Below are 27,662 nucleotides of genomic sequence, written 5' to 3' on the forward strand. Positions count from 1 at the left end.
CCCCCAGCCTCCCCCCGCCCCCTTCACTTTGGCTCCAAACTCTTCATTTGCAGGCTTTTCCAAATTTTTTTTTTTTAATATTTTTCGTTTCTTTTGCCCTTTGTTTTTACAGTTATTCCGCGGGGACCCCGTCCCTCCCCGCCCCACCCTTGGGCAGCCCCCCGATATCGGGGAGGGGGGGTCACTGTCACCGCTGCCCCAGGAGCTGGAAGTTCCCTCGCCCGGGGGCCACCTCCCACACCCCAAAACATCCAAATAAATAAATAAATCCCAGCGGGAAGACGAGGGACACGATGTCACCCCTGCTCCTCCCCCGGGCTGGAGTAGGGGAGGGGGCGACCCGACCCCCCCGCCCGTTCCCATGAGGCTCCCGTGGGAATAGCAGCGTCCCCGTCCCGCTTTTCCCAACGCTCCCCACAGCTGGATCCGGCTCCCCACAGCTGGATCCGGCCCCCGGCGTGTCCTGGGGGGAATCGCGGGGTGCCGGGGGGGCTGCGGGGGTCCCTAACTGTCCCCGTCGCCCTCCTTCAGCTCCTGGCTGTTCTCCACCTCCTCGGGAATATCCTGCATCCTCAGGAAATCTACGGGAAAAACTCCGGGTTAACACCCGCCCCCAAAATAAAACCGGGACGCCAACGGGGGGGTTAAACCGGGGACCCACCTCGGGGGCTGGCGGGGGGGGAGTGGCGGCTCCCCAAGCCCCCCTCGCCCTCCAGGAGCACGTCCAGGGTGTCCTCACCCTCGCGCAGCCGTTCGGGCTCGGTGACCAGGAACCCCAGCTCGTCCCCGGTGGGGACGGCGGGGGCGTGGTACGGGAGGCCGGCGGGGGGGAGGCTGCCGTGGCTCAGCTGCGGGGTGGGCACAGAGCCGGGGGGTCAGGCCCGAGTCCCCCACGCGTGGCGCAGCCACCGCATCCTCACCCGCGGCTCCCCCGGTGCTCCCGTATCCCCGGTGCTCCCGTAACCCCGGACATCCCGGTGTCCCTGGTGCTCCCGTAACCCCGGACATCCCGGTGTCCCTGGTGCTCCCATATTCCTGGTACTCCCGTATCCCCGGTGCTTCCGGTAGCCTTGGTGCTCCCGTATCCACGGTGCTCCCGGTACCCCCGGTGCTCCTCGTATCCCCGGTGCTTCCGGTAGCCTTGGTGCTCCCGTATCCCCGGCGCTCCCGTATTCCTGGTGCTCCCGGTACCCCCGGTGCTCCTGGTATCCCCGGTGCTCCCGGTATCCCTGGTGCTCCCGGTATCCCCAGTGCTCCCTTATCCCCGGTGCTCCCGGTGCTCCCTTATCCCCGGTGTTCCCAGTACCCCGGTGCTCCTGGTATCCCTGGTGCTCCCGGTATCCCTAGTGCTCCTGTATTCCCGGTGCTCCCGGTACCCCCGGTGCTCCCTTATCCCTGGTGCTCCCGGTGCTCCCTTATCCCCGGTGTTCCCAGTACCCCCGGTGCTCCCAGTGCTCCCTTATCCCCGGTGCTCCCAGTACCTCCGGTGCTCCCGTATCCCCGGTGTTCCCGGTACCCCCGGTGCTCCCGGTGCTCCCTTATCCCCGGTGTTCCTGGTACCCCGGTGCTCCCTTATCCCCGGTGCTCCCGGTATCCCCAGTGCTCCCGTATTCCCGGTGCTCCCGGTACCCCCGGTGCTCCCGGTAGCCCCAGTGCTCCCGTATTCCCGGTGCTCCCGGTACCCCCGGTGCTCCCGGTAGCCCCAGTGCTCCCTTATCCCTGGTGCTCCCGGTGCTCCCGTATCCCCGGTGCTCCCTTATCCCCGGTGCTCCCGGTACCCCCGGTGCTCCCGTATCCCCGGTGCTCCCGGTACCCCGGTGCTCCCGGTGCTCCCTTATCCCCGGTGCTCCCGTATCCCCGGTGCTCCCTTATCCCCGGTGCTCCCGGTACCCCGGTGCTCCCGTATCCCCGGTGCTCCCGGTACCCCCGGTGCTCCCGGTGCTCCCTTATCCCCGGTGCTCCCGTACCCCCGGTGCTCCCGTATCCCCGGTGCTCCCGGTACCCCCGGTGCTCCCGGCAGCCCGCGCCCACCTGCGGTGGGGTGAAGCTCAGATACAGCGCGTCCCCGGCCGGGAGGCTCCTGCGCCGGGGCTCGGCCGCCCGCCGGCCCCGCGGCCCCGCCGGTGCCCCCCGCGCCTCCTGCAGCTCCCGCTCCAAGCGGGAGCGCTCCCGTTCGCTGTCCCGCAGGCGCGACTCCAGCGCCGCCGCCTCCTGCGCCCGCTCGTGGCACAGCTGCCGGCAGCGGCTCAGCTCCTCCTGCAGCAGCCCGTGCTGCCGCTGCAGCAGCGCCAGCTCCGCCCCGGGGCCCGGCTCCGCGGCCCCGCTCACCGGCACGGCCGGCTGCGAGCCCCGGCGCGGCCGCGGCCGCTGCGGCCCCTCCGGCAGCTGCAGCTCCAGCAGAACCTCCTGGTGCGTCAGCTGCACCTGCGGGACAGCGGCGTCAGGGGAACACGGCAGCGGGGGAAAGGGAGAGGGGAAAGGGGGAGAAAAGGGGGGAAGGGGGAAATGGAGGGGGAATGGGGAAAAAAGGGGGGGAAGGGGGGAAAGGGGGGGAAAGGGAGAGGGGAAAGGGGGAGAAATGGAGGGGGAAAAGGGGGAAATGGAGGGGGAATGGGGAAAAAAAGGGGGGGGAAGGGGAATTAAAGGGGGAAAAAGGGGAGAGGGGAAAGGGGGAAAGAGGGGGAAATGGAGGGGGGAAATGGGGAAAAAAGGGGGGAAAGGGGGGAAAAGGGGGGAAAGGGGGAAAAAAGGGGGGAAAAGGGGAATTAAAGGGGGAAAAGGGGAGAGGGGAAAGGGGGAAAGAGGGGGAAATGGAGGGGGGAATGGCAAAAAAAGGGGGGGAAAGGGGAATTAAAGGCGGAAAAAGGGGAGAGGGGAAAGGGGGAAAGAGGGGGAAAGAGGGGGGAAATGGAAGGGGAAAAGGGGGAAAAAGGGGGTGAAAGGGGGGAAAAGGAGGGGAAAGGGGGAAAAGGGGGAAAAAAGGGGGGAAAAGGGGAAATGGAGGGGGAATGGGGAAAAAAGGGGGGGAAGGGGGGAAAAGGAGGGGAAAGGGAGAGGGGAAAGGGGGAGAAATGGAGGGGGAAAAGGGGGAAATGGAGGGGGAATGGTGAAAAAAGGGGGGGAAAGGGGAATTAAAGGGGGAAAACGGGGAGAGGGGAAAGGGGGAAATGGAGGGGAAATGGAGGGGGAATGGGGAAAAAAAGGGGGGGAAAGGGGAATTAAAGGGGGAAAAAAGGGGAGAAAAGGGGAATTAAAGGGGGAAAAAGGGGAGAGGGGAAAGGGGGAAAGAGGGGGAAAGAAGGGGAAAGAGGGGGGAAATGGAGGGGAAAAGGGGGAAAAAGGGGGGAAAAGGGGGAAAAATGGGGGAAAAAAGGGGGGGAAATATGGGGAAAGGAGGGAAAAAGGGGAATTAAAGGGAAAAATGGAGGGGAAAAGGGGGAAAAAGGGGGGAAAGGGGGGAAAAGGGGGGAAGGGGGAAAAAGGGGGGAAAGGGGAAAAAGGGGGAAAAAGGGGGGAAATGGAGGGGAAATGGGGAAAAAATGGGGGGGAAGGGGAATTAAAGGGGGAAAAAGGGGGAAAATGGAGGGGAAATGGGGAAAAAAGGTGGGAAAGGGGGAAAAAGGGGAAAGAAGGGGGGAAAGGGGAATTAAAGGGGGGAAAAGGGGGGGAAAGGGGGAAAATGGGGGAAAAAAAGGGGGGGAAATATGGGGAAAGGGGGGAAAAAGGGGAATTAAAGGGGAAAAAAGGAGGGGAAAAGGGGGGGAAATGGAGGAGAAAAAGGGGGGGAAAAGAGGAAAAAAAGGGGGAGAAAAAAGGGGGGAAATAAAGGGGGAATAGGGCAAAAGGGAGCAGGGGGCAATGATGGGAATGGGAAGGGGACAAAGGAGAGCAAAGTGGGAGACAGAGGACAGGGAGCAGGATGGATCTGGGCAGGGGTCCCCCCTCCTTGTGCCCCTGTCCCACCTGGAGCCGCAGCAGGAGCCCGTACAGGTTCACCAGGCGCTGGTTGATCTCCTGCGGGGGACAGGGTTTGAGGGGGTTGGGGGGTGAACCCCGAGTGCCGCGCCGGGGGGACACCGAGGCAGCGTGGGGTGAGCAGCACCCCCCTCCCCAAAAGCCTTTCCTCACCTCCTGGGATCCCCTCGGCGGGACTTGGTTCCCATTCCCGTCCTGCGGAGAGAGTGCGGTGACACCGAGGGTCCCAGTGTGGGCTGGGGGTCCCCAGCTGCCCCCCTGTGCCCCCCAGTGCCCCCCTGCGCCCCCTCCCCAACTCACCCGCTGCCCAGCCTCTGGATCCACCCGGAATTCCAAGGAGCCGTTGATGCTGCCGGAGTCGCCGTCTGCAGGGGAAGGTTGGGTGAGCCCCAACGGGGGTCCCGGGGGTCCCCCCAACCCAGCGACCCCTCCCCGTGTCCCCCCTTACTGCTGGCGCTGGGGCTGGGGCAGCTCTCGGCCTCGGGGCGGTTGTTGTGGTTCTGATCCCGATCCCGGGTGCATCCCGTGAAAATCTCCTTCAGGCACTCCACTGCGGGGGATAGGGCAGCGTGAGCCCTGCCTCGGTTTCCCCATCCTGAGCATCTCCACCCTGGAGCGTCCCAGGACATCCCGGGAGCACCTGGGAATCTCCAGCCCAGCCCAGAACGTCCCGCAGCTCCCCTTCCCACCTCGGCTTCCCGAATCCCGGAATCCCGGGGCTGCCGTACCTTCCCGGATGGCGTCGTGCAGCAGCACGTCCCCGCGGGGCGCCCGGCCGGGCTCCCCAGGGAAGGGGGTCCCGCGGGGGGCCTGGGGGGGCTCGGAGCAGCCGCTGCCCAGCGCCAGCATGTCAGCAAAGATGCCGACCTTGTCCTCCAGCAGCGCCGCGATCTGACGGTCGTGCTGCTCCATCCGCTCTGGAGAGGGGCGGCGGGAATTGGGGTCAGCGGGGACGGGGTGGGATCAGTGGGGTGGGATCCATGGGATGGGATGAGGTGGGATCCATGGGATGGGATGAGGTGGGATCCATGGGATGGAATGGGATCAGTGTGATGGAATAGGATGGGATGGGATCAGTGGGATGGGATCAAAGGGATGGGATGGGATCAAAGGGATGGGACGGGATCCATGGAATGGGATGGGATCAAAGGGATGGGATGGGATCAATGGGATGAAATGGGATGGGATGAGATCAGTGGGATGGGATCAATGGAATGGGATGGGATCAAAGGGATGTGATGGGATCAAAGGGATGTGATGGGATCAAAGGGATGTGATGGGATCAAAGGGATGGGATGGAATGAGATCAGTGGGATGGGATCAATGGAATGGGATGGGATCAAAGGGATGGAATGGGATCAAAGGGATGTGATGGGATCAAAGGGATGGGATGGAATGAGATCAGTGGGATGGGATCAATGGAATGGGATGGGATCAAAGGGATGGAATGGGATCAAAGGGATGTGATGGGATCAAAGGGATGGAATGGGATCGATGGGATGGGATCCATGGAATGGGATGGGATGAAAGCAGTGTGATAGGATCAATGGAATGGGATGGGATCAAAGGGATGGAATGGGATCCATGGAATGGGATGGGATCAATGGGATGGGATCCATGGGATGGGATGGGATCAATGGGATGAAATGGGATGGGATGAGATCAGTGGGATGGGATCAATGGAATGGGATGGGATCAAAGGGATGGGATCCATGGGATGGGATGGGATCAAAGGGATGGGATGGGATCAAAGGGATGCGATCAATGGGATGGGAGGAACAGGGATGAGCCCCCACCTTTCAGCTTCCGCAAGGACGCCTCCGTCTCCGTCTCAATCAGGGGGAAATCCTGGCGGCTTGGACAGCTGAGAGGGCCGGGATGGGGGTGGTCAGAGCCAGGACCCCCCAGCCCCATCCCCCCGCACCCTCCCCGTGAGCACGGGCTCCCCAGCCATTCCCAGCCGTCCGGGGCTGGTTCCCAGCCGTCGCCGGGCTCCGGGGACACTCACAGGCTGACGGCCTGCTGGATGACCTTCATCCAGTGGTTGCGGTCATCGCGGGAGGCCGCGTGCACCTCGTACATCTCGGGCGGGGCGGCGCTGATCAGGAACATGCCCTTCTCCTGGTTGGCGATGTCCCGCACGATCAGGTTTTGCAGGGAGATGACAGCCGGCTTGTCCTGCGGGATTGGGGAGCGCCGGCGATGGGGAACGCTGCCCCGGAGCCCCAGCGAGGTTGGGGATGAGGAGGGGGCAGCTCACCAGCATGGGGAAGGTGTATTTCTGGTCCTTCTCTTGCAGGAACACCAGCACGTCCGTCATCAGCAGCACCAGCACGTCTGGGGTGAGCCGGGGTGAGCGGGGGGCTTCGCCTCGCTGAGCCCCCCCGAGTCCCGCGGTCGACCCCGAATTCAGCCGTGGAGAAGAGGGGCTCTGCCAGCATCCTGCTCCACGGGCATCCCCTCTCTCCTGGGACCCCCATTCCACGCCAGCTTCCCCACTATCCCTGGACATCCCCCAATCCCCTTTTTTCCCCCCCACTTCGCACCTTTGAAGCGCCCGGCAGCCGTTTTCCAGAGCATCCCCCCGCTGTGCACCAGCTTCCTGCGGAGCAGCTCGTCCCTCCCGAAGGCTCCGGGCCGGCTGTCCCAGAGCAGCGGCACCTTGGCGCGGGGATCCACGCGGCGGAACACGTCCCAGAGGCGCCCGCGGAGCTCCCACGCGTGAACCTCCTCGTCCACGGCCGAGAGCAGCTCCTTCACCAGCCGCAGCGCCCGCGACAGGTCCGCGCAGTCCCCTTCGTTGTCTGCCGGCAGGGGAGGGAAGCTGGAATCCCGGCCCCGCCCCGCAAGGCGCCGGTGCCAGCCCCTTCCCACCTGCCCCGGTACCTTTGGAATTCTTGAGGATGCGCTCGATGAGCACCGGGTACTTGGTGATGCGCTGCGTCACCAGCAGGATGCACTCGGGGACGCCGTGGCGGCGGAGGAGGGGGGATCGTGTCACCCTCTGGGGGGGCACACCGTCAGCAGGGACCCCCGAAAGCAGAGAACCCCCCCATCAGCGACCCCCCCAAAGCAGAGACCCCCAGAGCTCAGCAAGGGAGGGACGCATGTCGGGGAAACTGAGGCATGGAGCTGGGAGAAGGGTTTTCCACCGCGGCACAAAGCCTGGAAGGCGCAGGGCGACCCCAACCCCCATCCCGGGGGTCCCTCCAGAGGATGGAGACCCCGACCCCCAGCCCGGGGTCCCCACGGAGCCCACCCGGATGAACTGCTGGAAGCGCTTGTCCCGGGCCAGCAGGTCCTTGTACTCCTTGAGCGCCTTGGTGTGCTTGCTGCAGAACTCGGCGTAGGCTTTGCGCAGCTGCTCCGCACTCGGGCCCGAGAACTTGGAACCGGGAACGACGAGGGGACACCAGTGAGTGCAGGGACACCAGTGAGTGCAGGGACATCAGTGAGTGCAGGGACACCAGTGAGTGCAGGGACACCAGTGAGTGCAGGGACACCAGTGAGTGCAGGGACATCAGTGAGTGCAGGGACATCAGTGAGTGCAGGGACAATAGTGAGTGCAGGGGACAATAGTGAGTGCAGGGGACATCAGTGAGTGCAGGGACAATAGTGAGTGCAGGGGACAATAGTGAGTGCAGGGGACATCAGTGAGTGCAGGGACATCAGTGAGTGCAGGACATCAGTGAATGCAGGACATCAGTGAGTGCAGGAGGGACACCAGTGAGTGCAGGGACAATAGTGAGTGCAGGGACACCAGTGAGTGCAGGGACATCAGTGAGTGCAGGACATCAGTGAGTGCAGGACATCAGTGAGTGCAGGACACCAGTGAGTGCAGGGACATCAGTGAGTGCAGGGACACCAGTGAGTGCAGGGACATCAGTGAGTGCAGGGGACAATAGTGAGTGCAGGACACCAGTGAGTGCAGGGACATCAGTGAGTGCAGGGACATCAGTGAGTGCAGGGGACAATAGTGAGTGCAGGGGACAATAGTGAGTGCAGGGACACCAGTGAGTGCAGGGACATCAGTGAGTGCAGGGACAATAGTGAGTGCAGGGACATCAGTGAGTGCAGGGACATCAGTGAGTGCAGGGACAATAGTGAGTGCAGGGACACCAGTGAGTGCAGGGACATCAGTGAGTGCAGGGACAATAGTGAGTGCAGGGACACCAGTGAGTGCAGGGACACCAGTGAGTGCAGGACATCAGTGGGCACCTCCCCATCATCAAACCCCACCATCAGTCAATCCCTGCCATCCCTGGCATCCCCACCCCAAAGCATCTCGGTTTCCTGGGAACCCATTCCTTCTTCCAGGTCCCCCAACATCCTCACCCCCTGTATCCTGATTTCCCGGCCCCCTGCCCACCTGGGTGACGAGGATGTCACCGAGGCGGTCGATGACGAAGTTCTTGTTGCTGTCCTGGGCCAGCGACTCCCGGCGCCGCTCCAGGAGCTGGGCCAGGAAGCGCTCGTGGATGCGGCTGAGCTCGTCGAGGCAGGGGAAGATGCGCTGGACGGTGCCGGGGTCCAGCTGCAGCTCCTCCAGCATTGCCCTGCGGAACAGGGCGCCCATGATCTTCAGCGTCCGCACGTGGTGCAGCTCCGTCTGCATCAGCTCTGCGGGGGCACGGCGCGGTCACCAGGGGACAGGGACACAGCCGGGGACAGGGAGAGCACCCCGGGGACAGGGACACAGCCCTGGGGACAGGGAGAGCATCCCCGGGGACAGGGACACAGCTGGGGACAGGGACACAGCCCTGGGGACAGGGAGAGCATCCATGGGGACAGGGACACAACCGGGGACAGGGACACAGCCCTGGGGACAGGGAGAGCATCCATGGGGACAGGGACACAACCGGGGACAGGGACACAGCCCTGGGGACAGGGAGAGCATCCATGGGGACAGGGACACAACCGGGGACAGGGACACAGCCCTGGGGACAGGGAGAGCATCCCCGGGGACAGGGACACAGCCCTGGGGACAGGGACAGCACCGCGGGGACAGGGACACAGCCGGGGACAGGGACACAGCCCTGGGGACAGGGAGAGCATCCACGGGGACAGGGACAGCACCCCGGGGACAGGGACACAGCCCTGGGGACAGGGAGAGCATCCATGGGGACAGGGACACAACCGGGGACAGGGAGAGCACCCTGGGGACAGGGACACAGCCGGGGACAGGGACACAGCCCTGGGGACAGGGAGAGCATCCCCAGGGACAGGGACACAGCCGGGGACAGGGAGAGCATCCACGGGGACAGGGAGAGCATCCCCGGGGACAGGGACACAGCTGGGGACAGGGACACAGCCCGGGGACAGGGACAGCACCCCAGGGACAGGGACACAGCCCCAGGGACAGCACAGAAGGAGAGCAGGACCCCAGGGACAGCCACCCAGCCTGGCCCTGTGTCCTCATGACCGCATCCCTGTCCCTGCATCCTCTGTCCTGTCCCTTTGTCCCCATTCCCGCTTCCTGTGTCCCCTGTGCTGTCCCCACGTCCCCCATCTCTGCGTCCCCATCCTCGTGTCTGCCCCAGCCCCGTATCCCTCTCCTGTCCTCACATTCCCCATGCCTTATCCCTGACCTGCATCCCTGTGTCCCCGTCCCCGTGTCCCCATCCCCGTGTCCCCGTGTCCCCTCACCGTAGATGACGTCCTGCCGCTTCATGACGTCCATGCGGTGCTGCTGCAGGAAGCTGTTATCCACCGCCAGGCTCCAGGAATCCGCCTCGAACTCCTTCCCGTCCGCCTCCAGGTCGCTCAGCAGCTGGCTCAGGATGACGTCCGGGCCTGCAGGTGACATCCGTGGCACACGGGGTCCCCGTGTCCCCCCCCGCCCTCGCGTCCCCGCGGCGTCCCCACCTTCGTCGATCAGCGACTCCACCGAGAGCGTGCGGTTGCGCACGTTGAGGGAATCCGTGGACTGGGACAGGATCCGCCGGATGCCCAGGGGGGAGTCATCGTTGAACGTCCTGCGGGAGGGCGTGGGACACCATGGGGACGCTGGGGACACCCCCGGATCCGCCCGTCCCCCTCCTTTCCTGCCCTTACCCCGAGATGTTGGTGGTGGAGACGCTCTTGGAGAGGGACAAGGAGGGGCGGCCGCGGCGGGGCCCCAGCAGCGTCTGCCGGAAGCTCTCCGAGGGGTAGATGGCAGAGTTGGGGCGCTCCCGGATGGCATCTGGGGGGGGACACCGGGGGAGCGGTGCTGGGACCCCCCTGGCACCCCCCAGGCTGTGCAGGGGGGACGGGGAAGGGAAGGGAAGGGAAGGGAAGGGAAGGGAAGGGAAGGGAAGGGAAGGGAAGGGAAGGGAAGGGAAGGGAAGGGAAGGGAAGGGAAGGGAAGGGAAGGGAAGGGAAGGGAAGGGAAGGGAAGGGAAGGGAAGGGAAGGGAAGGGAAGGGAAGGGAAGGGAAGGGAAGGGAAGGGAAGGGAAGGGAAGGGAAGGGAAGCTCCCCCCACTCACTCTTGTTGCGCAGGGACACCGACTGCAGGGCTGAGCTGTTCTTCAGCAGCGCCGCCTTCTGCTGCTGCGGGGGAGCGGAAGCGTCACCGTCACCGTCCTCGGAGGCGTCACTGTCCTCGCGTGTCCCCGATGGATTCCCGCACCCCCTTCCCTCGCTCCCCGCCGCTCCCGTCCCTGCGCTCACCTTCTGCTTCACCTTGGTGCAGTTGGGCAGCGTGTCCTTGCAGCGGTTGTGGATGGTGACGTTGCAGGCTGGGGGACACGGAGAGGTGACGGAGAGGCCACGGGGACCCTCCTGCCACCCCTCCTCCTCCTCCTCCTCCTCCTCCTCCTCCCCAGCTCTGGCAGAGCGACGGGAGCAGATGCGGTGGGAAGCGGGTGGATGCGGATCATCCGCAGCTGCAGCTGCCAGGGAGCAGCTGCCCCAGCGCCGAGGGCACCGTGCCAGCCCGGGGCCACCACGCCGGGGAGCTGGGATGTGCCAGGCTGGAGAAACCATCTCCCAAACCCAGGAGGAACCGGGCTCTGGGAACGGGCACTGCGGTGCCCATGCGGCAAAGCCACCCCAGAAAAGGCGTCTTGGAAAAGCCACCGTGGCACAGTCATCCTGGCAAAGCCACCCCAAAAAAAAGCCATCCCAAAAAAGCCACCGTGGCACAGTCATCCTGGCAAGGCCACCCCAAAAAAAGCCATCCCAAAAAAGCCGCGCCTGGCAAAGCCACTGCGGCAAATCCAATCCGACAAAGCCACCCCAGCAATTCCGCCCCAGCAAAGCCACCCCAAAAAAAGTCATCCCAAAAAAAGCATCCCCAGAAAAGCCACTGCGGCAAAGCCACCCCGGCAAAGTCGCCATGGAAGTGCCACCCCAGAAAAAGCCACCCTGGCAACTCCACACCGGAAAAGTCACTGCGGCAATGCCACCCTGGCCAAGCCACCGCAGAAATGTCATCCTGGCAAAGCCACCATGAGAAAGCCACCCCAGAAAACCCATCCTGACAATTCCATTCCAGCAAATCCACCCTGGCAAAGCCACCCCAGCAAAGCCACCCTGGAAATTTCACCCTGGAAAAGCCACCCTGGCATTTCTGCCCTGGCAGAGCCAACCTGGAAAAGCCATCCCATCATATCAACCCCAGCCCTGCCACCCTGGCAAAACCATGATGGAAAAGACACCCCAGAGGAGCCATCCCAAAAAAATCACTGCAGCAAAGCTACCCTGGCAACTGCACTCCGGAAAAACCAACCTGGCAAAGCCACTGCAGCAAAGCCTCCGTGGCAATCCTGCCCTGGCAAAGCCAACCTGGCAAAGCCACCCCACCAAATCCTGCCCTGGCAAAGTGACCCCATCAAATCCTGTCCTGAAAAAGCCAACCTGGCAAATCCACCCTGGTAAAACCAGCCTGACAAAGTCACCCCACCAAATCCTGCCCTGGAAAAGCCAACCTGGCAAATCCACCCCATCAAATCCAGCCTGGCAAAGCCACTGCAGCAAAGCTACCCTGGCAATTTTGCCCTGGCAAAGCCAACCTGGCAAATCCACCCCACCAAATCCACCCTGGCCAAACCACCCCACCAAATCCTGCCCTGGCAAATCCACCCCATCAAATCCTGCCCTGAAAAAGCCAACCTGGCAAAGCCACCCCATCAAATCCACCCTGGCCAATCCACCCCATCAAATCCACCCTGGCAAATCCACCCCACCAAATCCACCCTGGCAAATCCACCCCATCAAATCCACCCTGGCCAATCCACCCCATCAAATCCACCCTGGCCAATCCACCCCATCAAATCCACCCTGGCCAATCCACCCCATCAAATCCAACCTGGCAAAGCCACCCCATCAAATCCACCCTGGCAAAGCCACCCCATCAAATCCACCCTGGCCAATCCACCCCATCAAATCCACCCTGGCAAATCCACCCCATCAAATCCACCCTGGCCAATCCACCCCATCAAATCCACCCTGGCCAATCCACCCCATCAAATCCACCCTGGCCAATCCACCCCATCAAATCCAACCTGGCAAAGCCACCCCATCAAATCCACCCTGGCAAAGCCACCCCATCAAATCCACCCTGGCCAATCCACCCCATCAAATCCACCCTGGCCAATCCACCCCACCAAATCCACCCTGGCAAAGCCACCCCAGCGATGCCACCGTGCCAGCCCTGCCCTGGCACATTCCCCCTGGCAAACCCCCCCCCTGGCAAACCCCCCCCGGCAGCGCCCAGCAGCGGGCACACGCAGCTGGCATCTCCCTCGCGGCCGCCCTGGGCACTCACTGGGGCACACCAGCGCTTCCTTGGCCGTGATGCTCTTGTTGCAGGCGAAGCACATGGTCATGCCGGACACGGAGATGGTGGTGAAGAGGTGCCCGTTGGTGTAGCGCGCGTCCTTCTCCTTGCCCTCCTTCATCCTCTCCTTGTCCTTGCCCTGCCCGGACAGCGGCACCGGACGCCTGACGGGGCTGCGGCACCGCGCCCGCCCCGGCGGCTGCCTCGGGGCCGGGACGCGGCTCATGGCCGCGGGGAGCCGGGCGGGCGGCGGCCGGAGCCCCGCGGCTCCCGGGGGGTCTCCGGGGAGCCCGGAGACCGGGGACAGAGCGCCCCGCTCGCCGCGCTCGCCGCCGCTCGCCAGCATCCCGTCTCCGCGGCAACCGGAGAACCGGAGGCTGCCGAGCTCCCTCCCCGCCGCCAGCCCCAATGGGGACGGGCTGCGGGGGCGCAGCCGGGGGGTGACGCTGCCCGCGGGGGCTGGGGGCATCGTCCTGCCCCCCTCACCACCTATTTTTAGTCAAACTGGGGGGTTTCGCCCTTTTTCCCCCCCAAAACGGGGGGTCGGGAGCTGGCTGAGCCCCCCCACACCCACCCACGGGGATGGTTTGGGGTGGGGGGGATCGGTTTGGGGTCCAAGGGGAGCGAGTCGGTGTCACCCCGAGTGTCCCCGTGCCCGCCTCGGACCCCCCCCCACCACCCCGGACACGGGCACAGAGAGGCCTTTGTGCCCCCCCGCACCCCCCGGCCGTGCCTGGCACCGGCGGGTCGGGCACCAACCGACAGCCCCCCAAAAACGGCGGCGCCTCGCGACCCCCCAGCTCCCCCCCAAGCCCCGACCCCACGGCCCGAGGGGGTCCCGGTGCCCGTCCCTGCCCCCCACCCCCCCCCGGGCTGGGGAGGGGCTGAGGGACCCCCGGGGGAGCCTGGAGGGGGAGAGGGAGGGGAGGAAGAACAGGGACAGGAGTGGGACCCCCCACGGGCACCTTTGGGACCCCCCACGGGCACCTTTGGGACCCCACGGATCAGGAGTGGGACCCCCCACGGGCATCTTTGGGACCCCATAGGCACCTTTGGGACCCCGCAGATCAGGAGTGGGACCCCCCACGGGCACCTTTGGGACCCCCCATGGGCACCTTTGGGACCCCACGGATCAGGAGTGGGACCCCATGGGCACCTTTGGGACCCCGCGGGTCAGGAGTGGGACCCCACGGGCACCTCTGAGACCCCGTGGGCACCTTTGGGACCCCATAGGCACCTTTGGGACCCCGCAGATCAGGAGTGGGACCCTCCATGGGCACCTTTGGGACCCCCCGTGGGCACCTTTGGGACCCCACGGATCAGGAGTGGGACCCCATAGGCACCTTTGGGACCCCACGGGCACCTTTGGGACCCCATAGGCACCTTTGGCACCCCCACAGATCAGGAGTGGGACCCTCCATGGGCACCTTTGGGACCCCCCGTGGGCACCTTTGGGACCCCGCAGATCAGGAGTGGGACCCCACGGGCACCTTTGGGACCCCATGGGCACTTTTGGGACCCTGCGGATCAGGAGTGGGACCCCCCACGGACACCTTTGGGACCCCGCGGATCAGGAGTGGGACCCCACGGGCACCTTTGGGACCCCACAGGCACCTTTGGGACCCCGCGGATGAGAAGTGGGACCCCACGGGCACCTTTGGGACCCCGCGGATCAGGAGTGGGACCCCCTCGGACACCTTTGGGACCCCACGGGCACCTTTGGGACCCCATGGGCATCTATGGGACCCCACGGGCACCTTTGGGACCCCGTAGGTCAGGAGTAGGACCCCCCCACGGGCACCTTTGGGACCCCGAGGATCAGGAGTAGGACCCCCCCACGGACACCTTTGGGACCCCCCAGGGGCACCTTTGGGACCCCACGGATCAGGAGTGGGACCCCCCACGGGCATCTTTGGGACCCCACGGATCAGGAGTGGGACCCCCCACGGGCACCTCTGAGACCCCGTGGGCACCTTTGGGACCCCATAGGCACCTTTGGGACCCCACGGGCACCTTTGGGACCCTGCAGATCAGGAGAGGGACCCCATGGGCACCTTTGGGACCCCGAGGATCAGGAGTGGGACCCCATGGGCACCTTTGGGACCCCACGGGCACCTTTGGGACCCTGCAGATCAGGAGAGGGACCCCATGGGCACCTTTGGGACCCCGCGGATCAGGAGTGGGACCCCCCACGGGCACCTTTGGGACCCCACGGGCACCTTTGGGACCCCGCAGATCAGGAGTGGGACCCCACGGGCACCTTTGGGACCCCTCGGAGCGGGAGCGAGGCGCCAGCGGGACCCCCGGTGACGGCGAGCGGGACCCCGGGGTCACCCGCGGCCCGGGGGGCTCACCCGTTCGCGGCTCCGGGGTCCCTCCGCCTCCCCGGCCGCCGGGAACGGGGCGCAGGAGCAGCAGCACATCCCGGAGCCCCGGTCCCGGTCCCGGTCCCGGTCCCGGTCCCCCCCCCGAGCCCCGGCGCGACATCCGCCCCGCGCGGTTGTTCCCGCCCGCTTGTTTGTTTTCCTTTGATTTTCCCTCCGCTGCGCCGCTTTTGTGGGTTTTGCTTTTATTTCCCTCCGTTTTTCTATGATTTCTTTTCGATTTTTCCCCCCTCCCTTTCTTTGCTTGCTTTTATTTTTCTTCCATTCTTCGCTTTTTGCTTGCTCTCCCTTTATTCTTTTCGCCCTTTCCCCTCTATTTTTTCCCTTTCCTTCCCTTCACTTTCTTTCCTTTATCGTTCTGCTTTTCTTTCCTTTTCCACCCCGATTTTCTTCCCCCTTTTATCATTCCCCCCTTTTTTTTACCTTCCCCCTTTTTTACCGTTTCTCCTTCTTTATGCTTATTTCCCCCTTTTTACTGCATTTTCCTTTCAAACTGATTTTTCCACCTTTACTGCTTTTCCCCCTGTTCATTTTCCCTTTATTACATCCCATATTAATTTTTTTTCTCCGCTTTTTCCCCTCACTTTTTTATCTCTATTTTTTTTTTTTTTTTGGACCGTTTTTCTCCTTTTTCCCCGTGACTTTTCCCCCTCTTTCCCCGCTTTTCTCCCTCGCCGATTTCCGTGTTTTCCTCCCTGTTTTGGGCCCCCCCGCCCGCGAAGGAAACCGAACCGCGCCAGACAAAGGCAGGAGCCGCCGCCGCTTCCTGCCCGCCCCCCCCGGCCCGGGACCCCTCCCCGGTTTTTGGGGATCCCCCCCGGACAAAACCCTCAGAGGAGGTGGGGGGTTCACACCCGCCCCACCAGCGCCGCCCCCCAAAAAACCCCAAAAATCACCCTGGGAGAATTTGGGGGGGGGGGTCCCACATCCCCACTTCTGCAGCGGGGACGGGACCACCGAAAATTTGGGGGTTTGGCTGCACCCCGAGCGGGACACGGAGCCCTAAAAACCCGCGGAAAGGTGGGGGGGGAGCGGGCGCGCCCCTCCCGCACCCCCAAAACCCCCCAAAACAAAGACCCCCACCCCCCAAACCCCGCGCACAAACCGGGGTGCGGGACACGCGGCTGCTCCGAGCGCGGAATTTCGGGGTCCCCGCACGTCCGACCCCCCCTCACCTTCCCCCCGGCGCTGGGGGCGGAGGAAGTTTCAGTGCTTTAAATAGAGACGGGGGTTTTTGGGTTCCTGTTCCGGCCCGGGGCCCCTCCGCACCCGAAAACTCCGCGCCGGGCTCGGGAGGAGATTTTGGGGCGCCCTCAGAGCCGCCCCACCCTAAAAGCGGCACGGGGTGTGAAGAGGGGAACCCCCACCTCAGAACCCACAGAGCCCGGAGGGGGCTGAACCCCGAAACGGCGTCACGGAGCTGCCGGGGACGCGCCCTCTCCTTTTTGGGGGAAGTTCCCCCCTTTTCGGGGACGGTCCCCCCGCTTTTTGGGGACAGCCCCCCCCCACCTCTCGCCGCCCCGGCGGCGAACAAAGCCACGGCCGAGGCAACAAAGACCCCGCCGGGCCGGGCGGGCAGCACGGGGGGGACCCCCGCCGTTCATCCCCCCAAAAAACACCACCCCCAGGCCCCCTGAACCCCCAAAATTGCCCCCTCGGAGGTTTGAAGCCCCCCCCCCCCCGATGTCGGGGCGCAGATCTGGGCTGGCGGGACCCCCCTGAGCTGTTTTGGGGGGCTCCGAGGGGGTCGCTGCCAGGAGCCCCCCCAAAGGCAGGTGGGGATCCCCCCGGGAAGCCGCGGGGGTGGCGAGGAGAGGGGGGGGTTCCCCAAAAATCGCCTCCCGGACGGGGTCCCGCTGCTTTTGGGGATCCCTTGGGGGGTTCACCCCGACCCCCCGACCCCCACCCGGCCTCTCCCGGCCGTGGGTGGGGCGAAAACGCCTCGGACGAAACTTTCTTTAACCAAAAACCAAAAAAACCCATTTTCCCCCCCCCGGGCGGCGCGGGGACCAGCAGCCACTTCCCCCTTGTACAAAATCACCCCAAAACCGCCCCCTCAGCCCCCCCAAACCCTCCCGAGCTCCCCAAACCCCATTCCGGGCTGGGGGCACCCCCAAAGCCCCCCGGCCGGACCAGCTCAGAGCATCCAAGCGCGGTCGGGGCGGGGGGAGCGGCGGTTCTGGGGTCTCTCCCTGCCCCCCAAAATCCCCGTTTTGGGGTAAACTGAGGCCCGGGGAGGGGGGGGGGCACAAAGCATCGCCCCCCGGCCCCCCAGCCCGGTTTTGCCCGAGCACGGCGGGCACACAAAGCCCCCCCCGAGCCTCCCCGCCCCGCGTTTCGCCACGCCGGCATTGCCACACGCTCCCCCCCCGGCACAGCCCCGGTCACGGGGGTCGGAACCGCGGCCACGCTCCCGGAGCGGCCCGTGCCTCAGTTTCCCCATCCCCGAACTCCCCGCCGGGCTTTGTCTCCATGAGAAGCCATAAAATTGGGGTGGGAGGGAAGGGAAGGGGGGGGTCCCTAAAAATTTTTTCCCCCCGCCCGGCAGGAGGGGAAGGTGACTTCCTCATCCTCATCCTCGCGTCAGGCGAAGCTTCGGCCCCGGCGGAAAGGAGGATGAGGAAGAGTCGGGGCGAAGTTCGGGGCGGCCGAGAAGTTGTGGGGGGACACACGGGGGTCCCCGGGGGGGTGCGGGCAGGGGGTCCTTGCACCGGCCAGCACCCCCCGCCGCACAATGGGGAGACGCTGGGGGGACCCTCGCCCCCTCCTCGCCCTCCGCTCCCTCCCAAAACGCGTAACGCGCCCCGAGCATCGCCCCGTGCCCCCCAAAAAACCCCAAATCCCCGCGGCCGCCTGGCGCAGGGCAGAGCCCCCCAAGTCGGGGTGAGGGATGGGGTGACCCCTCCCTGCCCCCCAAACCCGAGCAGGGAGGGAAGAGCCCCCCCAACCCCAGGAAGGGCTGGCAAAGGGGGGACCCCGCTCGGGGGGGCCGCGCTCGCCGGACCCACCTTGGCGCGATCGCTCCTGGCTCGCGACAGCGACTCGATCCGGGACATAATCCAGGGAGCGCTCCCGGCTCCCTCCCGGTGTTCCCGGTGCCCTCCCGGTGCCTCCCGGCTCCTTCCCGGTCCCTCCCGGTGCTCCCGGTCCCTGCCCGGTCCCTCTCGGTCCCGCCCTCCCGGGGGCGGGTCGCGCCGCCCGCCGGCCTCGTGCTGCCCGCGGGGCCTTTGTTCGAGCGGGGTCCCCGGGATCCAGCCGGGATCGCCGGGATCCAGCCGGGATCCAGCCGGGATCCCTGGGATTGGCACCCCCGAGTCACCCCGGGATTGGCTCCGCGCCCTCCTCCGGGATCGGCTCCCAAAAATCCCGAGGGATCAGAGGCTGGGCTGAGCCCAAGATCAGTGTTCAACATCCCGAGGAATCCGAATTCCAACATCCCGAGGGATCTGTGTCCCTGCATCCCGAGTGATCTGAATCCCAACATCCACAGGGATCTGTGTCCCTGCATCCCGAGGGATCTGTGTCCCTGCATCCCGAGGGATCTGTGTCCCTGCATCCCGAGGGATCTGTGTCCCTGCATCCCAGGGGATTTGTGTCCCTGCATCCCAGGGGATTTGTGTCCCTGCATCCCAGGGGATCTGTGTCCCTGCATCCCGAGTGATCTGAATTCCAACATCCACAGGGATCTGAATTCCAACATCCACAGGGATCTGTGTCCCTGCATCCCGAGGGATCTGAATCCCAACATCCACAGGGATCTGTGTCCCTACATCCCGAGGGATCTGTGTCCCTGCATCCCGAGGGATCCGAATTCCAACATCCGAGGGATCTGTGTCCCTGCATCCCGGGGATCTGTGTCCCTGCATCCCTTGGGATCTGTGTCCCTGCATCCCTTGGAATCTGTCCCCGGATCATGCCCAGCATCGGACCATGCCCAGCATCCCTCGGGATCGCCCCTCGGAGCCCCCCCGTGCCCTGGCCCCGCAGCCCGGATGTGGCCCCAAGTCCAGCCCTTCCTCCCTGTGCCTCAGTTTCCCCCCCGACACAGTCCCTGGAAACCCCCGACCTTTGGGAACACCCCTGTCCCATCCCAGCGCGGCTGCAGGACTGGAATCCCAAAAGGGAGCAGCGAATCCCAAAGGGAGCAGCGAATCCCATGGAATTCCACCTCTCCCAAAGCCCCCGAGCCCCGCACGCCCCAAAGCGCCGTTTTGGGGTGTCACAAATCCCAACCCTGCTCCCCTCCGTTTTGGGGTTTTTAGCTCCCAGCTGCAGAAATCCAGGCTGGATCCTTCCGGGACAGCCCCCCACGGGTGCTGCCGCTTCCCCGGGGATGGAAAGTCGGGATAAAATGGCAATTTCAGGGAAATGTTGCATTTCCCGGGGAAAGCAGCGGCCGGGGAGGGCCCTGGCAGCGGGAGCGGGGCTGGTGCCGCTCGGTGGAACATTAACTCCAGCCCGATAAGCCAGGAACCATCAGATAAATCCCGCTCCCGCTCCGAGATAACGCTCCCAGTCCCAGCCGTGGATTTTTGGGGATCCCAAAGTCCCCAAGCGTCACCCGGGGAGCCCCAGGACAAAGGCACCCCCCGGAGTTCCGGGATGCGCAGGAATGAAATGTCCTTTTCTCCTTTTATTCCGAATTTCCCAGCCCGGCGGCACGGGGACAGGAGCGAAGCCGCCAGTGCTGGGTTAACGAGTAACCAGGAAATGTGAAAATAAAAATAACCAGCGGTGCCCACGGAGAGCTGCCACCCTTCCCGGCTGCCTCAGTTTCCCTGCGGAAAACAGCGGCCGAGGAGGGGAACGACCCCACAGATCCGCTGGGAGAGGGGTGGGATGGCCTTTCCCGGGGAAAAGTTGGGATCCAGGAAAACATCCAAGGTACCAAGGCCAGGATGGGAGCAGAGCCCTGGGAGGATCCATGGAAGCAAATCCATGGGAGCAAATCCATGGGAACAGATCTACAGGAAGAGATCCCTGGGAGCAAATCCATGGGAACAGATCTACAGGAAGAGATCCCTGGGAGCAAATCCATGGGAAGAGATCCCTTGGAACAGATCCACGGGAGGAGATCCACAGGAGCAAATCCCTGGGAACAGATCCCTGGGAGCAAATCCATGGGAGTAAATCCATGGGAACAGATCCATGGGAGCAGATCCCTGGGAGGAGATCCATGGGAGCAAATCCACGGAGGATCCATGGAAACAGATCCCTGGGAGCAAATGCACAGGAGCAAATCCCTGGGAGCAGATCCATGGAAGCAAATCCCTGGGAGCAGATCCCTGGGAGCGGCTGGGCCTCATTTCTGACTCATTCCCACCTCATTCCCAACTCATTCCCGGCTCCTTCCCGGACTGCCAAGGCCGGATTTTAATTAAACCGCACATTTTAATTAACTCCTGGTCACCAAAGCGGAATGGAAGCCTGGGGGGCCCGGAGCGGGGCTGGGGGAGGGGGACGGGCTCCCACTCCCCCTTTCACCCCATTCCCGGTTTCCTCCCGGACACACCCGCGCCCGGGACTCGCTTCTCTCCCCCCCAAAACTGCCCAAAAACCACCGCAGGAAACCCGGGGAGGGCTCCGGACGCTCGGGGGGACCGGAGCGGCGGGGTCCGGCGGCGTTTCCCTCGTGGATCCGCACGGGAAAACCCCACGGAGGCCGCGGGGAGAACGGGGGGGGGGGGTCCCGGTCACGGGGGACCCCCGGGGTCACCCCGGCAGAACCGGGTCCCACCGGGAATCCCCGGGACCGGACCCGGGGCTCCGCAGCCCCCGGGGGTGGCCGTTCCCACGGGTGGAGCCCCCCAAAGGGGTGACCCCTCTCGGGATTATTCGTTCTTTTCCCGAAATCGCCGTTTCGGGAAGAATATTCCTCCCGCGTCCCGTTTTCCAACCGGGACCGATCCCTTCCCGCTCCCACCCCCATCCCGAAACGGAACCGGACCCCCGCCCCAGCTCACCCCGACTTCCAGGCGCCTTTTCCCTACAAAACCCCAACCAAATCATCCAGTAATCCCAATAAACATCCCGAAGAGCGCCGGATTCCAGGCCGGCCCGGCCCTGCTGGAGGCTGGGCTGGGGCCGGGGCCGTCCCGCCGGGCGGTTCCGGACCCCGCGGCGGCTCCGGGCGGGGTTCGGAGCCGGGGGGGACGCGGGGCCCCCCCAGATGGGAACAGCTGGCGGCGGATCCGGCGGGAAGAGCGGGAGGAGGAGCGGGAGGAGGTCAGGGATTAACGGCTCCGCACGGCGGCAAATCGGGGCCGCCCGGGGGGGCCGAGCGGGGTTCGGCCCCCCCAGAACCGGACAAAGCCACCGCCGGCTGCCGTGTCCCCTCGTGCCTCAGTTTCTCCTCCTGAGCCCCCCGAAACGGGGGGGTGGAGGGGGGACCCCCCGCGACCCCACCCCGAGTCACCAAAGCGTCTCAGGAGCGGGCGGGAGATGGGGGAAACTGAGGCACGGGAGGGGAAGGAGCAGGAGGAAAACATGCCCGAGGGGAAAGGCTGGGAAGGGCGCGGGGGATCCGCTCGGGATCCCTCCTCTGAGCGCATCCCGCGTTTCCCTCTCTTTTAGATCCCAAAATCTGGCAAGCAGGCAGCGATGGAGCGGGGCGGGAGCCGGGAAACTGAGGCACGGGAGAGCATCCGTGAGCGCATCCCGTTATCCCGTTGTTATCCCGTTGTTATCCCGTTGTTATCCCGTCGTTATCCCGCCGCGCCCGCCCAGCCCATCCCCGCGCCGCTCCCGTTTTTCCGCACCTTTGTCTTGCCGGTCATCCTGCGGATGAAGCTGAGGGTCCTGTCCAGGGGGGTCCCTTCCCGGCCCGGGGGGGTCCCCGCCTCCCCCGCCAGCCGCTCGCGGCTCCCGGCGCTGCAGGAGGAGGATCCCGCCGGACAATCCCGCCGGACAATCCCGCTCTGTCCCCGCCGGGAACGGGGAGGAGCGAGCGTGTCCCCTCCCCTCCGCCGCCACAGAGCCCCCTCTGTCCCCCCCGGTCCCCTCTGTCCTCCCCCGGCCCCCTCTGGGGGGGACAAATTCCCCCTGGAAGGGGATAAATCCCTTTTGGGGGTGACAAATCCCCTTTGGGGGTGACAAATCCCCTTTGGGGGTGACAAATCCCTTTTGGGGGTGACAAATCGCCACTGGGGGGGACACGCCACCCTCGGAGATAAATCACCCTCAGAGGGGACAAGGTGCCCTCGCACGGGGCCAAGTCACCCTCAGAGGGGGACGAGCCACCTCGGAAGGGGGAAATGCCCCATCCAGCGTGTCCCCAAGGCTGTCCCTGTCCCTGTCCCCAGAGCCTGTCCCTGTCCCCAAGGCTGTCCCTGTCCCCAAGGCTGTCCCTGTCCCTGTACCCAGGCCTGTCCCTGTCCCCAAGGCTGTCCCTGTCCCTGTCCCCAAGGCTGTCCCCGTCCCCAAGACTGTCCCTGTCCCTGTCCCCAAGGCTGTCCCTGTCCCCAGGACTGTCCCTGTCCCCAGGCCTGTCCCCGTCCCCAAGGCTGTCCCTGTCCCCAAGGCTGTCCCTGTCCCCGGAGCCTGTCCCTGTCCCCAAGGCTGTCCCCATCCCCAGAGCCTGTCCCTGTCCCTGTCCCTGTCCCCATCCCCATCCCTAAGGCTGTCCCTGTCCCTGTCCCTGTCCCTGTCCCCAGAGCCTGTCCCCGTCCCCAAGGCTGTCCCCGTCCCCAAGGCTGTCCGTGTCCACAAGGCTGTCCCTGTCCCTGTCCCCAGGCCTGTCCCTGTCCCCAGGCCTGTCCCTGTCCCCAAGGCTGTCCCTGTCCCTGTCCTCAAGGCTGTCCCTGTCCCTGTCCCTGTCCCTGTCCCCAAGCCTGTCCCTTTCCCCAAGGCTCTCCCTGTCCCTGTCCCCAAGGCTGTCCCTGTCCCCAAGGCTGTCCCTGTCCCTGTCCCCAGGCCTGTCCCTGTCCCCAAGGCTGTCCCTGTCCCTGTCCCCAGGCCTGTCCCTGTCCCTGTCCCCTGGCCTGTCCCTGTCCCTGTCCCCAAGCCTGTCCCTGTCCCCAGAGCCTGTCCCTGTCCCCAAGGCTGTCCCTGTCCCTGTCCCCAAGGCTGTCCCTGTCCCTGTCCCTGTCCCCAGGCCTGTCCCCGTCCCCGCGGGGCTCCCGGCCAGCCCCGGCGCGGCGGTTCGCGCTAATGAGGACGGCGATGGGCTGTGACAGGCGCGGGGAGGGGACGGGACCGTGCGGGGCCACGCGGGGGGACGGGACGCGGAGGGGACACGAGGGGACTCACCCGCTGAGCAGGCTCTGCTGGGAGGCGAACGGGGGAATTCCGGCAGCTGGAAAAGGGAAAAGGGATTTAAAAAGGGTGGCGAGGAGCTGCCCGCGGGGTGACAATTCACAGCGGTGGCAGCGCCATCGATTGCGGGTCGTTAGCGGGGAGGTCGGGGCGGGGACAGCGCCGGGGGGACGCGGGGGTCCCGCGGGGGACAGGCTCACCCTCCTCGCCGGGGACACTGGCGATGACACCGAGCGACGCGGATTTGAAGCGGGACCAGCCCCGGGAGCGGGAGCCGGCCCGGGGCGCCGGGAGCCCCCGCGCGTCCTCCTGCAGCGGGGACAGCGACAGTGGCACTGCCACCCTCCCCGGGCCCGGCAGGGTCCCTCCCCGGCATCGGGCCCCGAAAGGCAGCTGCTCCCAGGGGACAGGGCTGGGAAGGAGCGTCCTGGTCCCAAAGAGACTCCGGACGGTGGCAAAGCCACTCGAGGCGGTGGCAGAGCCACCCAGGATGGTGGCAGAGGCGCAAGGACAACGACAAAGCCACCAGGGCTGTGGCAAAGCCACTCGAGGTGATGACAAAGCCTCTCAGGACAATGGCAAAGTCGCTCTGGGCGCCAGGACAACGGCAAGGCCACCTCGGATGATGGCAAAGCCACCCAAAGTGATGACAGGCTCACCCCAAATGGTGGCAAAACCCCTCGGGGTGATGCCAAAGCCACCGGGACGATGACAAAGCCCCCCAGGATGGATGGCAGAGCCACCAGGATGCGACTTTCTCGCAGCGCCCCCCTCGCCGGGGTCCCCTGGCCCCTCCCCAGCTCAGGTGGGCGCTGGGTGACCCCGGGGTGCCAGGAGGGTCCCACCTGTGCCCGCCGGACGTCGGCCTCGTCCTCCTCGTCCTGCGAGAGCAGCGAGTCCAGCTCGTCGCTGCTGTGCACCAGGGGGGCTCTCCGGGGGTCCCGGCGGTGCCGGCAGAGCCCCCCCAGCTGCTCCGAGCTGGAGCCGAGCTCGGGGCTCCCGCTGGGGGGGGGACACGGGGTCCGTCAGCAGAGGGGACCCCCCAAACCAGGCCTGGTCCCCCAGGGGTGAGCAGGGACTCTGGGGCGTCCCCACCGAGGTGGGGATGCACGGAGGGTCCCAACGCCTGGGTTTGGGGGGCTCGGGGGCACAGGAGGATCCCCGACCCCGCTGGATTTTGGGGGGGGGATGACACGGGGGTCCCCCCTACCTGAGCTGGCCGTAGCCCGGGATGCCCCGCGGGTCCTTCCCCGGCTCCCAGCTGTGCCGGCGGAAAGGGTCCGGGGAGCTCCGGGGCGCCCCGGCTCTCCGCAGCGACACCCGCGGCGTTCGCTCTTCCTCCTCCTCCTCCTCCTCCTCATCCCAGGCCGTGCCGGGCTCCAGGACGGACACGCAGCGGCGCCGCGGGGGCGGCAGCCCCGCGGGGACCCCCCCGCAGGGCGCTGGGGTGACTCGGGGGGGCTCCAGGTCGCGGGTGGGCTCCCGGTGCCGCTCAGGACCGGGCGCTGCGGGAAGGGGCGCGGAGGGGTCGGGGGGGGCCCAGCCCGGCCGGGAGATGAATTTGGGGGGTCTGAGGTGAGCCCTGCCCCCGCCCCGGGGCCCTGCCGCTGCCGGAGGGTCCCCAGCGCCCCCGGGGACGCTCAGAGCCCCCCTCCCCACGAGGCTGAGCTCGCCTGGTTACTCATTAAACGGCCCGGAGCCCGGCCGGGAGGAGAGCGGCTGGGAACGGGAATGTGGGGCACGGGAACGGGAACGGGAACGGGAAATGGGAATGTGGGGCATGGGAACGGGAACGGGAACGGGAAATGGGAATGTGGGGCATGGGAACGGGAACGGGAGTGGGAAATGGGAATGTGGGGCATGGGAACAGGAACGGGAATGGGAACGGGAATGGGAACGGGAACGGGAATGGGAGTGGGAATGGGAACGGGAATGTGGGGCATGGGAACGGGAACGGGAATGGGAAATGGGAACGAGAATGTGGGGCATGGGAACGGGAACGAGAACGGGAGCGGGAGCGGGAGTGGGAATGGGAATGGGAACGGGAATGGGAATGGGAATGGGAATGGGAATGGGAATGGGAATGGGAATGAGAATGGGAATGGGAATGGGAATGGGATTGGGACTGGGAATGGGAATGAGAATGGGAATGGGAACGGGAATGGGAACGGGAACGGGAATGGGAATGGGAAGGGGAATGGGAATGGGAACGGGAATGGGAACGGGAATGGGAATAGGAAAGGGAAAGGAAATGGAATTGGGACTGGGAACGGGAATGAGAATGGGAACGGGAACGGGAACGGGAACGGGAATGGGAATGGGAACGGGAATGGGAACGGGAATGGGAACAGGAAAAGGATTGAGAATGGGACCCCCCACAAGGATGCAGCTCATCTGAACTCCCAAATTCCCACCTCCTGAGGGGAGGGATAAACCCCCCTGGAATGGGGAGACAGGACCCAGGAGGCTTTAGAGGGACTGGGAAATCTGGGATGGGATCTTGGATGGGACCTTGGATGGGACCTGGGGTGGATTTGGGATGGGAACACGGCGAGGTTTGGGATGAGATCCGAGATGCGATCTGAGCGGGTTTTGGGGTGGGATCTGAGGGATTTCAGCCTCTAAAAGGCCACATGAGACTGGGAAACCCTTGGGAATCCTGGTCCCCCTCCCAAAATCCCGACATCCTCTGAGACCCCCAACATTCCTCCCAGAACCCCGGCACCCCTGAGCATCCCGAGCCAGCTGCAGGTGGATCCCCCTGATCCCCGTGCCCCAGCCCGGTCTCACATCCCCGAAATCCCAACAGCATTCCCGGGCTGGCACATCCTTGTCCAGCCCTGGCCGGACTCACCCCGCTGGGGACAGGGAGAGGACTGGGATGAGCTGGGATGAGCCGGGATGAGCTGGGATGAGCTCAGCCGTTTTCCTGTTTTTACATTCCCAGCCCGGTCAGCTGATTTAAAAAAAAAAAAAATTCCCTTTCCTTTGTGGATCTGCCGGGGATCGGCCACAAACGTGGAATAATAAATATGGAAGTGTAAAAAAAATGAGGAGAGGAGCGTGGCCATCGCTCCAGGGCAGCTCCCACGGCAGAACCGCAGGCACGGCTCTTCCCGAGAGCCCGCCAGGCCCCCGCAGATTTTGGGGCTCATCCAGGGGCGCAAAAGCAACCGGGATGTGCGGGAGCTTCCCAGAACCTGGTGGGAATCTCAGGATGCGAATCCAAGCTCCGGGCCAGGGAAAGGGGAAGGGGAATCCTGCGGCAGCTCCCCCCAAACCCCGATCCTGGGCGGCTTTGGCCCTGGAGCGGGACGCGGGAACAGCGGGATAACGGCGGACCGGGAATTTCGGGAGCGGCACCGAGCTGGGAGCGGCCAAACCCATGCCCGGGGTGGGGTGGGGTGGGCCGGGGTCGGCTGTCCCGGTCCCGGGGGAGGGCACCGTGGGGACCCATCCCGCCCTTCCCGCCGGGATTCCCGCCGGGATTCCCGCCGGGAGCGGCGGCCCCGGAGGGGTTCGGAGCCGTCCCGGGGCCGGAGGGGTTCGGAGCCGGGGGTGATGCGGAATTAGGGGGGCAGCGGCCGCCCGGGATCGTCCGGTACCGTCGGGGATCCCCATCCCGGGGCTGTGGGAACGGCCCCCGCGGCCGGGACACGGCGGGACGAGGGAGCGGCTCCGGGGCCGTGACCTCGGGGGGACCCCGGGGGGACGGGGGCGCCCTCGCCGTGTCCCGTTGGAGCGTCCGGGACACCGGGAAGGGGCTGGGCGCTCAGGGCCGGGGGGCTCGGGGGGGACTCTGGGGGGCTCGGGCCGTCCCGAGGTGACCCCAGGTGACCCCAGGTGACCCCAGGTGACCCCGGACCTACCTGCGGGTTTTGGAGGAGCTCCGCACAACCCGGCCATCCCCAATTCCCGAGGTCCCGGCCATTCCCGAGTCCCAGCCCGGAGATTCCCGGTTCCCGGGGTCCCAGCCCTGCGCCCCCTCCCCCTCCCTCTCCTCTCCCGCACTCCAAACAAACCAGGAGCCACTTGGCGGAGCAGATCCTGTTCCCTGTTAACCCTTTTCCCGCAGATCCCGGGGGTGCCGCTCCCATTCCCCAAATCCGGAGCCGCTCCCTCCTCCCCCCTCCCCCACAGCCCTCGGCACCCCCCGCTTCCCGTTCCCAGCGGTTTTCAGGGATCGGGAGCAGCCCCCGCATCCCCCTGGGGTTCAAACTGCCCCTTCCTGACTCCCGGAGATCCTTCCCGTGGGATTTATGGATGATTCAACCGGGCACCCCCAAAG

General features: G+C 65.3%; 2 protein-coding genes across 2 annotated transcripts; both read right to left on the bottom strand.

The window, feature by feature from the left end:
* Nucleotides 1–55: 55 nt before the first annotated feature.
* Nucleotides 56–13,131, bottom strand: ARHGEF2 (Rho/Rac guanine nucleotide exchange factor 2). Its single transcript, XM_077789415.2, has 21 exons — nt 12,726–13,131; nt 10,628–10,695; nt 10,444–10,507; nt 10,030–10,159; nt 9,841–9,950; nt 9,622–9,768; nt 8,345–8,595; nt 7,235–7,360; nt 6,862–6,979; nt 6,522–6,779; nt 6,236–6,312; nt 5,984–6,153; nt 5,772–5,839; nt 4,704–4,892; nt 4,424–4,525; nt 4,276–4,340; nt 4,129–4,170; nt 3,964–4,014; nt 2,032–2,424; nt 662–848; nt 56–581 (listed from the first exon to the last, which is right to left on the bottom strand). The coding sequence occupies exons 1-21, from the start codon at nt 13,081–13,083 to the stop codon at nt 505–507; spliced, it is 3,051 nt and encodes a 1,016-aa protein (XP_077645541.2). The 5' UTR covers nt 13,084–13,131; the 3' UTR covers nt 56–504.
* Nucleotides 12,738–27,025, bottom strand: LOC146765420 (uncharacterized). The gene is made up of 6 exons (XM_085560792.1): nt 26,229–27,025; nt 24,585–24,879; nt 23,575–24,376; nt 23,369–23,414; nt 21,880–21,991; nt 12,738–12,876 (listed from the first exon to the last, which is right to left on the bottom strand). The coding sequence occupies exons 1-5, from the start codon at nt 26,527–26,529 to the stop codon at nt 21,894–21,896; spliced, it is 1,542 nt and encodes a 513-aa protein (XP_085416918.1). The 5' UTR covers nt 26,530–27,025; the 3' UTR covers nt 12,738–12,876; nt 21,880–21,893.
* Nucleotides 27,026–27,662: the final 637 nt, after the last annotated feature.

The sequence above is a fragment of the Lonchura striata genome, chromosome 25 (genome assembly GCF_050655825.1).
Source record: "Lonchura striata isolate lonStrDom1 chromosome 25, ASM5065582v1, whole genome shotgun sequence".
In the NCBI taxonomy this organism is placed as follows: domain Eukaryota; kingdom Metazoa; phylum Chordata; class Aves; order Passeriformes; family Estrildidae; genus Lonchura; species Lonchura striata.